The 12,502-nt window shown below is 37.4% G+C and overlaps 1 protein-coding gene across 2 annotated transcripts in view; it reads right to left on the bottom strand.

Moving 5' to 3' along the window:
- LOC108709487 (dual specificity tyrosine-phosphorylation-regulated kinase 2) overlaps nucleotides 1-12,502 on the bottom strand; it is a 29,509-nt gene that overhangs the window by 14,170 nt on the left and 2,837 nt on the right. For both annotated transcript variants that reach the window (XR_005965812.1, XM_018249388.2), the window contains exon 3: nucleotides 3,320-3,435. Coding sequence is in view for 1 of the 2 variants with exons in the window: in XM_018249388.2 (XP_018104877.1) it covers nucleotides 3,320-3,435 (116 nt within the window). In the remaining variant the exon portion in view is untranslated. The remainder of the gene's footprint in view (nucleotides 1-3,319; nucleotides 3,436-12,502) is intronic.

Raw genomic sequence — 12,502 nt, 5'->3', positions numbered from 1 at the left:
AATGCACCAAAAAAGGTAATCTAGCCGTGAGCTGGGGAGAAATAAAGATTACTTTTTCAAGCATGCGCAGTATTTAAATTTGTCAAAAGTGCATCTAGACTGCCTTGGTGACGTCAGCCAGCTTTTAGACTCGGGTTCTGTCAGCGGCGAATTTTCTACAAAGGTGCAGCAGGGACGCTGGAATAACTAAGTGCTGTGAGTAATAAATAAGGGTGCCTTTGCAATAATACTTTTTTTAAAGGTTTGTTCTCCTTTAAATATTGAAAGAATATAGTCAGTTTTTTGTTATAGTCACACACATAATTTGCAAAGTTTCTTTCTAATATGACAAAGCCTGACAGAAAATTCTTCAGTACTGCTCTTCACTTACTGTATAAAGTGACACTTGTCTTGTAAGTTTTACTTTCACATAAGGCATTATGGGCAGAGACATGCAAATCACTTCTTTATGTCCCTTTGGCCAACTATGCATCCAGAACCGTTGGTTTAATAGCACAGATACAGCCTAAGAACTAAAAACGCTATGTCCAAACTTGTAGACAAGTGCAACATGGCTTCTGAGTGGGTAGGACTTGTGGAGTAGCAAAACAAAGAACCTAGCCTGGTTAGGGTGACCAAAGGGACATAAAGGAGTGATTTGCATGTCCCTTTGACCAGTAATCCATAGCATGAGGAGTGTTTTGTGTGTGTATAAATTGTAAAATAAGCTTTACTATATATTGACGTTGCAGCACAGAATCTAGACAGCATCATACTGTAATATCATGAAACAGCAGAGGTGCCAAAGGCATGACTGGACTGGCTTCTGGCATAAGCTGCACTATTAGGACCTTTACTTCCCTATGGAAACGTATGCACAAACTACAGTATCAGTTACAAAACAGCAGCCGTTCTGTTGCTAATGAGGTAACAAGCAGCGCTAATCTTACAGATCATTAGTGATAAGTGTAAAATGGGAATGCAAACTTGACTTCTATAATAAGGTTAAATAGATCATTTAGCTGCAATGCAGCAAAATACAAAGGGGATTATACAAGGGTAAGAAAGTTCCCCATGCTAACTTTATCAGTTTTTTGGGGTTTTATTTTTTAATAATGTATTTACTATTTACAGAAGATTGGGCATTTCAGCATTTTATATTTGTGTTACAAACGTTGACATTTATTTTGAAGAAAACATTGTGTCTAAAATTAGGGATGCACCGAATCCAGGATTCGGCCTTTTTCAGTAGGGATCGGATTCGGCCGAATTTTCTGCCTGGCCGAACCAAATCAGAATTTGCATATGCAAATTAGGGGTGGGGAGGGAAATCGTGACTTTTTGTCACAAAACAAGGAAGTAACAAAATATTTTCCTCTTCCCACCCCTAATTTGCATATGCAAATTAGGGTTCAGATTCAGATCTGGAATTCAGCCGAATCTTTCGTGAAGTATTCGGGGGTTCAGCCCAATCCATAATAGTGGATTCGGTGCATCCCTATCCAAAATATCTACTGCCTAGGGGGTCAATAAAAAACATTTTTAAAACCTAAGAACTAAGGTCTTGCCTGGTGCTGGGACTCAAAGGTGTTGCTCCTGATCTCCTAATACAACTGGCATACAGATGGTATATGAATGAAGAACTTCTCTGCAGAGTTTGCCATAGGGTTTTTTCAAAGGAAAGTTTTTTAACATTATTTTCAACATTTAAAACAATATTGCCATAGGGGTTAGTACTTTCTGTAGGAGTTTCCCTTTAAACCGGCATTAATATGATGGCAATTGAAGTAATTTAGGAATTTTGCAAATGGTTTGAATTGTTTTAATGTCCTTTTTATATTTAACATAAGATTTTTTTTTATTCTGCTTCTCTCCAAAATGAGTGAAGCTTTAAGAGTGATGGCACATGGGGAGCCGAGTCTCCATGGGAAAATTCCTTTTCTGCAGGTGAAAAATCGTCTAAAATAGGGATGCAGCAAATCCACTATTTTGGATTCGGCCGAAAACCCCGAATCCTTTGTTTAGCCGAATACCGAACCAAATCCGATTCCTAATTTGCATATCCAAATTAGGGATGGGGAAGGGGAAAACATCTTTTACTTGCTTGTTTTGTGACAAAAAGTCACTCAATTTCCCTCCCCGCCCATAATTTGCATATGCAAATTAGGACTCGGATTCGGTTCGGCCGGGCAGAAGGATTCGGCTGAATCCGAATCCTGGTGAAAAAGGCAAAATCCTGGCTGAATCCCGAACCGAATCCTGGATTCGGTGCATCCCTAGTTTGAAAATACCTTTGTACCAGCACCAATTTAAATCACAATAAGTAAAACAATTCCATTAGGTATTCACACAAGGTTGGTTTCCAAATGTTTTACTTAAGGGGATTTACATTCTTTCTGGTGCAAAAGTATTTTTGACAAGTACCTCATGGATAATCATCCTAAGACCGATGACATTAAAACATTTCAATAGTATTTTTACAGGTCGCTGGTCACTTTCCAGCAGTCGTCATACCAAACTCCATTAATGAAGGCTTCAAAAGGACCATTTTGTGCATGAAATGTTGCTGTGGGGATAGGTGTAATATGCCCTTGATTGCTAATATAGGCACTTTTATGGATATGAAAATTGGTGCTACTCATTTATCGGCTTTCATTCTGACCCTATCAACTACTGCCAAAGGATCTTTGATTGATTTGGCTACTCAGATAGGACTTATCTGATCAGTTGGCCAATTATTGTATCATGTTACGGACCTATGCAGACCTGTTATTTCTGTATCCATAGTCCAGTGCTGTCCATTCTAAATAGAATTTTCAAGTCAGTCCAGTTGATTCAGGTAGTGAGTTCCAACCAAATATTGTATGTGAAGGTCATCCTTTTGGCCCCGTACGTGGGCAAATAAGTTTCTGAACTATATAGTCAGCCTTACAGTTAACAAAAGTGCAAGAGGCTATGAGGTAAAAGCTCACATCTGCATTGCAGATTAAATGCAAGTATAAAGGCAACCTATAAAGTATTGCAGCTATATGGTTTCCTATAGAAATGTCTGGATTTCCACAACTACTAAAAGCTGATCTGCTTAATTTGTGCAATATCTGTATATAGGATGTGCAACGTGACAGCAAAGAGGGGCAGCAGAACCAAAAGTTATAAACACAACAATAAGCCTTCAGGCATTGATTTTTTTCTAATCAATATGTCAGCCAGCATCTGACTAAACACTATGATGCCTACTCAAATACTCTGTTAATGTTTCCTCTCTGTTAACAGTGCCAGAGCAACTGGAATCCAGCGCAATTGATAACATGCAAACAAAGAAAACAGATGTGCTACTTACAGTAAGTCTCCCAAATGAAGGTAGAGTGGAGGGGCTTTCTTTATCCTCTGCCGCATCTTGTGCTGCCATCTGATCAAGCCTCATATATGAATCATACAAGCCATCACCATATCTCACTGTAAGGGAAAAAAAGTCAGTTATGACAAGGACAACAAAAACAAGTCTAAAGCTGACATAATCAAGTATTGGCTGCTTACTTTGTCACTCTTACCCAGTTAGCAGTCTACTGGCCCATGTATAAAGCCAAATAATGAATATATCTGTTTAAAGGACCAGTAACATCAAAAAATGTTTTTAAAAAATTCATTAGTTCATTAATTCATTAATTCAAAAAACACCAAGGCAAATTAAACGTTAAAATAGCAATGCCTTTATTAAGAAATAACTTACAGAAACTCCACTTCCGCTCTTCAGAAAAGGCGACAGGGCGTCCATCCATTCTGTGGCGCTTGATTTCTCCTCCCTGGCTATTCACGGACATCTGTTCTTTGCCCCGATCTCCTTCCCTTCTTCATCCTCCTCCCAGGTGTCCATCAGCAGCAGTAGGAAGGTGATGTTGGCAGGCTCCCCAATAGCTCTACAAGAGGTGCAGTACGGTAGAGGAGTGCAGACATGAGCGTGCAGCCTGTGTGGGGAGCCGAGCTGAACCGGTGCCTATACCTCCTCCTCATCCTCCTGCGCTGCCGGTGCAACTGGTCATGGACAGATACAGAAACTGGATCCTTCCCATGGAATCGCCGTGTATCTAGAGCCCAGCAGCAGCGGGTATGGGGGTCGCCTTCCTCATTCCGTGTTAGAAAACATGAGATCTCCACGTGCAGCCTGCGGGGGAGCTGAGGCAGAACCCCTGCCTATTCCTCCTCCTCCTGTACTGCTGGCGCTACTGGTCATGTACAGATACAGAAGATCGTAAGCTGCTAGTATGTGATTGCCCCAGAGAGTATTGCGCTGGCCATTTGGCTACTGCAGCCGCTGCTGTAGGTAAAGAGGACTAGGAGGAGGTATAGGCACCGGTTCGGCTCGGCTCCCCCCGCAGGCTGCACGCTCGTGTCTGCACTCCTCTACCTTACTGCACCTCTTGTAGAGCCATTGGGGAGCCTGCCAACATTGCCTTCCTACTGCTGCTGTTGGACACCTGGGAGGAGGATGAAGAAGAGAAGGAGATTGGGGCAGAGAACAGCTGTCAGTGAATAGCCAGGGAGGAGAAATCAAGCACCGCAGAATGGATGGTCGCCCTGTCACCTTTTCTGAAGAGGAGCGGAAGTGGAGTTTCTGTAAGTTATTTCTTAATAAAGGCTTTGCTATTTTAAAGTTTAATTTGTCTTGGTGTTTTTGTTCATTTTATAATAACAAATTTTTTTTAAAAAAAGTTGATGTTACTGGTCCTTTAAGGTTCCTTCAGATTAAGAGTGGAAACATAGACATTCAGATTCAGTGAAATACCACAGTAGACCATGATAATACACCATTTAAGACACCACATATATATACCATAATATAAAACCACTAAACCAATTAAAAGCAAACCTATGAACATAGTGTTTTGCATGTTTCCAAAGTTACCACTAACTACAGCAAAAACAATGTTTAGTGTAAAGTTACACTGCATATGTGGATAAATAAATAAAGGGAAAACCAAGGCAAACATCTGTTATGGGACACCTGGCAAGTGGGTGCAAGGCACACTTCACTACCAAGGCCCATGTTCCAGCTGGTTAATTAAGACATGGCCAGTTCAGCAGTTGAAGCAATTGTGCAACAAGAAGCTTGTAGATCAGGCACACGTGCATTTCAGCGGATCAAATGCTCGACCACAGATGGAAAGTGGAAACAGAAAAGAAAGAAATAGAGTAAACAGGTGAAGAAATTGAAGAGAATAATGTGGAAAATGGGTAAGGCAACAGGTACATGTCCTTAAAGGAACAGTAACACCAAAAAATGAAAAAGTGTTTTAAAGTAATTAAAAATATAATATACTGTTGTTCTGCACTGGAACAAGCAGTGTTTTTGCTTCAGAAACACTACTATAATTTATATAAACAGGCTGCGGTTAATCAAAGGGCAGCCATTTATAGGAGAATTAAAACCTAAACTAAAAATTAAAATGGTTAAAAATATGTCATATTTTATATACTGAACGTATTGCACCAGCCTAAAGTTTCAGCATCTCAATAGCAGTAATGATCCAGGACTTCAAACTTGTCACAGGGGGACACCATCTTGGAAAGTGTCTGCGACACTCACTAGCTCAGTCGGCCCTGAGCAGCTGTTGAGTAGCTAAATCTTAGGGGTTGTTGCAAATTTACAAGCAGAAAATGAGGTTTGTCTGTAATATAAGCTTATGCTACAACACTGATAATTAAATCCTGTGTCTAGTTGCACTGGTTTCTGAGCTGCCGTGTAATAATTATCTGTATTAATTACTAATCAACCTAATATTGTACCATTTATATTCTGTGTATACAGAATATAAATGGTACAATATAAGGCTGATTAGTCGTGAGTCGTTCCCTAAGCTCAGTAGCTCAGTTAATCAGTGGAAAAGAAGATGGGGAGCTACTGGGGCATGTTCAGAGACACAGATCTTACTAAAGGGCTATGGTTGCCTTGGGCTGGTACAGAAGCACAAAACATAAATGTACAGCATTACATTTACCTACTTCTTTAGTTAGACTTTGCTTCTCCTTTTAAGCAGAAAAGGCACAGGATACACAGTCGTGGTGTTGGCCTACGTGGAGCTACACTGAGCGGACAGTAGGGCAAACTGTATCACCGATGTAGTCCCACATAGGCCGACACTGTGCCTGTCAATGAAGCCGTCAATGAGTGACAGTGGATTCGCAAGCCTAAAGTAGAAGGAAAGCTACTAAAGCAATTTAACTCCAGTAAATTAGTCAAACTATTGCAAAACAGAACTCTGTATTTATTTTGCAAAACACTTTACCAATGTAAGCAGCCACAGAACTTCTCTTTTTGTTTAAAATTGCAGCTGCTATATTCGTGTGGACTGACGTAACTTCCCTACATCATAGAAAACCCACAAGTTCTCTCCTCCTGTTTAGTAGTCGCTTGCCCTTAGTTCTCAGAATACAGCATGGAGGAAGAAGAGGGAGAGGGAAGGATGCTGTACAGGCTCATGCCCCCGGGAATTGAGTTGATCCAAGAGATATCAGAAACAGTTCAGTATTCAGCAGAATCCCAGCATTTTTTTCAGGATTCAGATTAACTCACAAAAAATTGTGATTGTGATTTTTTTTTGTCACAGTTATTTAAAGAGAATAAAAATCTTGGCACATAAAACCTGCAGAGCCTCTAATTGTTCATAAAATTGGGAAGGAAAATAATTGCAGTCATACAAAATACAGCAAAGTAGCATAATATTAATTAAAAAAGTCAAGACACATTAAAAGCTCTGTATAATTGAATACCACATTTCTTTTTTTCCAACTAAGAAATTGGGGTTCAGACTCAATATTCAATCAAACCTGGTATGCGGAATTTGGTATTTGGCTTAATGCAGTAATTATGGATTCAGCACTTTCAAGCATTTTATGTGCTTGTTACTGTGTGTAATAGTTTTTAGTATCATCCCTACCAGGCATGGAGTATGTTTTGTATTTAGAACCTTCTCGAAACCTGAGAGTTCAGTTCCTATGGAAACGTCATTTCATGGTAACCTCCTGTTATGTTGCAAATAAACTCTTTGGGAATGTCCATCTACTGTTCCCTATTCTTATTCTGTCACTCACAGCAGAACTGAAACCACAGCAAAACAATCCTTTTGTATGACATTTTAATTTTGGAATATTAGGATTCAGATTCAGTTGGGTATTCTGCTGAATCTACTAAATCTATTATTATATTGGTCAGTGGCCACACAGCAAATAGTGGCACACAACATATATTTTATGGTCGCGGCCCCCTTCAAAACTTGGGAAGTTGACTTTAAAACACACATACTGGAAATGCACATCTATAAAGACCTCACTGTTATGGCCATAATCACGGCTTACTATATCAGTTAGCCAAAAGAGCTTCCATTATCATAACTGAATTTTGATATGATGTTTTACATTTGATATGATGTTTCATATATCATTAGCAAGTCTGAGGGGGTTATTTATTAAAGTACGAATACCAAAAACTAGAAAAATGTGAGGGATTTATTATACCCCGAGGATGGAAAAAGTCTGAATCCGAAAATCCGGCATCTCAGACCACTTGATTTTTTAGGGAAAATGTATTGACAAATAAGGGGAAATAACCCGTGTGGATTTGGTTGGAGTATTAGATAAATTTAGATTTTGATAAATAACCTCCTTATTTGCATTATCATTTGGATTACATTTTTGCCCCCGATCCTTTTTAAATTTCCATAAGTTTCAGGGTTGTATTACATCTGGACTCTAAGCAGGGCGATCCAACTGGAGGATCACAGAGCAGATATGGCCCCACTGAGGGATTTTATGCCCTCCCTCCTCGTCTGAGCAATCGCTTCTTAGACTTTTTTGTATGACATCATTATTTTAATAAAATGTGTCCATCGAACATGTGGTATGAGAAATAACTAACCCACTGCCCTCGAGTAAACACACCTTCGATACACACTACCAGAGAATGCTAAAAATGCTTGAATAGATCTGATCGCTAAAAAAGGAGAAAGAGTCAAACATCTCATACGCACGAGGCACAGGCATTTTCCAAATAAACACAGTCCAAGAAAGGCTCATGTGTAAAAGGATGTACAATGTTTCCTGAGGGAAGTAATAGGAGTATGTCAATGAAAGAGAATGATAAAGTTTGAGCTTTGAAAGAGTACTTTGTGGAAAAGAAATGATTAACCCAAACAAAAAACAGAAACAACATGGACTAATGAGGCTAGGTTTAGGTTATTATTATACCTTTTGAAATATAAACAGGAGAGGTACAGAAAGTTGGACGATAGTTGGTATAGGTAGGGCACACTTCTTCCCAAAAAAATGGAAACTCTGCCAAGTAGATCACAGGCAAAAAGCCACAATTTAAAAACATGCTCTTGCATTTCAATGCACTGCTCTAAAAAATTTCCAACAAGCTGTAATGTTATGCTGCTTAAAAAGTCACTTAGCTACAAAAGATACACAAACAGACTACCCGCGATTTCATTCGGTGTACATTTATTATATGTGCAAATTTCAGTACCTCCTACACTGACTTGAATTAGAAATGGCCGCTACTACTTGTGTGAGTGTTTTTCAGCCAAAAAACACGCAGAGCATTTTTCATTCTGAAAAGTGATAAAACCTTCACTGCTGTCTATTTACCATTCAAGTCAACAGTAGCCATGGAAGCTAGTTATGGACTCTATTCAAATATTACTATTTCCCATTACCATTTCATCAAAGCAGCAATGCTTATAGGTAAACTCAACAAAAACAAATACAGGAGCGTTTGGAGACCAGTGCAAATGAAACTCCTCGGTAACTTATAATATCCTTGTAGTTTACAAGAGGGGGTACTTTATTCACTATAAAAGGGTGCTTAGTGCTCTGTGATGCAAAGAAAAAAATCTAAAAACTCAATAACAAGTTTGCTTTAAAACATGCAAAAAAGCAACCTGAACATAGTGTAATCCCATGCTAACCCTTATTTTTAAATTTTGACTTTATTGTCAAATTTTAAATTAGTCTTAAAACTGAAAATTATCTTGAATTTTAAAAATACAACTTTTATTGACTTGGCAAAAACTTCAGACTCTGATATACCTGTCCCCTAGAATGCTAAAATGTTACTGTAGGGGGTACATTATTCTCTATATAATATTACAAAAGATCGAAGAATGACCTGTAAAATATATCCTTATGGATGGTGGTCAATGATGTCATCATATATGTCACTGGCCTGCAGTGTTATTCCTTCTTTTAACATGGAACTAATATAAATAATCTGTTTCACAATGGGTAACTTAATAGAGGGTATATGCTTACAATGGTAACTGCTGCATGACTGTATCTAATTAAGATAGCTATGTTATTAAAGGGGTGGTCCACTGTTCAGATAACCTTTTATATGTTATACTTTTAAATTCCTCTTCATTATTTATTTATTATAGTTTTTAAACTATTTGCCTTTTTCTTCTGACTCTTTCCAGCTTTCAAATGGGGGTCACTGACCCCATCTAAAAACAATTGCTCTGTAAAACTACAAATGTATTGTTATTGCTTACTTTCTTTCTATTCAGGCTCTCCTATTCATAATCCAGTCTCTTGTTCAAATCAATGCATGGTTGCTAGGGTAATTTGGACCCTAGCAACCAGATTGCTGAAATTGCAAACTGGAGAGTTGCTGAATTAAAATCTAAATAATTCAAAAACCACAAATAATAAAAAAATGAAAACCAATGCAAATTGTCTCAGAATATCACTTGCTTTGTCATACTAAAAATTAATCCAAAGGTAAATAATCTCTCTAATGACCAATTCCATGCTCACCATTATAGCTGTAGCTCCTGCATTTACTTACAAGTTGTTTTATATTTAATTGCACCAGAACACCAAGAACTTTCACCAAAAACTCAGGTCAAAACACCTCAGTGTTCATGCAAGTAGTTTGCTGATCTGGATAGCAGGCTAACGAAGCATGAAGGCATTATGCACAATAAAACTCTGCATTGTGATGTGCATAATAATATAGAAATACTAGGTTTGCACTGCATTTTACACAGAGTTTTTTTATTATTGCTTTTTCTTTGTAGGATTTCAGATGCACAGTAAATCTAGATCCAGGCATAGAAGAAGCACCATCAAAAGTGTGGCCAAGTGTGGGTCACTTCACCTTTACATCAAAGGGGTTGTTCACCTTTGAGTTAACTTTTAGTATGATGCAGAAAGTGATGTTCTAAAACAATTTGAAATTGGTTGTCATTTTTTATCGTTTGTGGTATTTTTTTATTTAGCAGGTCTCCAGTTTGGAGTTACAGCAACATAGTTGCTATGGTCCAAATTACCCTAGCAACCATGCATTCATTTGAATAAGAGACTGGAATATGAATAGGAGATTGTCCGAAGAGAAAAAGGAGTAATAAAAAAGTAGCAATAACAATAAATGTGTGGTATTATGGAGCACTTGCTTTTAGATGGGGTCAATGACCCCATTTCAAAGCTGGAAAGAGTTGGAAGAAAAAGGCAATAATACAAATTAAATAATAAAGACCAATTTAAATAATGCTTATAACATACTAAAGGTTAACTTAAAGGTGAACCATCTCTTTAACATTTAGTATAACGTAGTAAGTGATATTCTAAGATATTTTGCCATTGGTTATATGTTTTTTCAGATTTATTTTTTTAATTTTAATTTAACAGCTCTTAAGTTTGGTATTTAAGCAGCTATTTGGTTGATAGAGTCTTATTTTCCCTAGCAACCAGGCAACTGTATCATTAAAAGAGTGGAATATGTAAAGGTGGACCAATTACTTTCCATTATTTATTTTTTACTGTTTTTCCAAAATCTAAGTTTAATGTCCCTATCTCTGGTGTTTCAGTCTGGCAGCTCAGTAATTCAGTTGCAGATTCTGAACTGTTATAATTTTGCAATATTTAGTTGATACATTTCTCAGAAGCATCTCTGGCATATTAGATTTGATACAATAGTTCCTAACAGCTGCCTGTAATGAAACCCAGAGATTTTGCCCAGCAGGGACAAAGATAAGAAATGTATCAACTAAATGTATCTATTTAGAACAGTTTACAAGGTCGTCAACCCCCCTCCCAGAGTTGCTTTAGAAGGTGAAAAATTATACTTTACACATCAATATTAGAAAAACAGTAACACATTGAAAATAGACAGTAATTGGAAAAAGTCATTATTTCTGGTAATCTATCTGAAAACAACTAGTTGTTTGAAGGTGAACAACCCCTTTAAATAACAATGCAACAAAGAAAAGAGAAATGATACCATGGATTTAAGAATGGGCAGCAACGGCACAACTCTTTATTCAACCACTACATAAGTCTAAGTATATATTGAGCAGACATATTCTGTTGATATCATAGGCAGTTCAGATCTGCTTCTTACTGAAAGTAATGACACATGCTCACCAGCCATGCCATAGCACACAGAAAACCGATTGTGTATCAATCAACATTAATTAAATTGTTTCTTGCCATCAAATCTCTCATCACTGACCCACTCTGATCAGTCCTACAGGCAGCAAGGACCTACGGCATCAAAAGCATTAATGCAAAATCAATGAAATCATTTTGCTCTGTGATACAGAGTCAAGCGTGTCTCTCTGCTCTTACAGTTTAAGTGGGTTAATGATAAACACTGGCTGTTATTAACATAACAGGATTACTGTAATCCTCCATAAAACAAAGGATTAGCATATTTACTGTATTTTTATTAAATCCCTTTAAGCATAAGGTAGTGGAGCCAGTTTGTAGTGTGCATAAAAGGCATGATAATTCTTTAACCCACCGTGGTAGAGTGAGCAGAGCCGCAGAGACAGATCTATACACAATCACACAAAGCAATGTAGGCACAATACAATATCCACCCTGAATATCTATAAAATCATCTGGCCTTGAAGAGTCCTTATCTGAGGTCACGGATTTCAATCAACATCCAACATATTACAGTAGCAACCAATAATAGAACAATATAGATATTTGTGTTATTAGGAGACCATCCTATGAAAAACAAACACAAATTCTAAAAATATCAAATAGGCAAAATATTTGTTCCATCCTAAGGATTTATATATATTTACCTACTGCATTACAGGGAGCGCCAAAGACAAAGATGTATGAATGTTAAAAGCACTTAATGAACGGATTGTTTGACTCCGGCATTAGAAGCTACACATTATATGTTGTCAGTTTTGACACTGTTGTATTTGATATTTTATCAGCAGCACTCTGCAACCCCTAGATACTTACCATTCCAACACACATGTGTATGTATGTATGTATGTATGTATGTATGTATGTATGTATGTATGTATGTGTATGTGTGTATGTGTATGTGTGTATGTGTATGTGTGTATGTGTATATATATATATATATATATATATATATATATATATATATATATATATATATACACATATATACATATATACATATATACATATATACATATATACATATATACATATATACATATACACACACACTCACAATTTGGAACAAAAATATTCCCAG

The sequence above is a fragment of the Xenopus laevis genome, chromosome 2S (genome assembly GCF_017654675.1).
Source record: "Xenopus laevis strain J_2021 chromosome 2S, Xenopus_laevis_v10.1, whole genome shotgun sequence".
In the NCBI taxonomy this organism is placed as follows: domain Eukaryota; kingdom Metazoa; phylum Chordata; class Amphibia; order Anura; family Pipidae; genus Xenopus; species Xenopus laevis.
The sequence above is the reverse complement of the archived record's forward strand: the minus strand, read 5'-3'. Positions and strand labels throughout refer to the sequence as shown.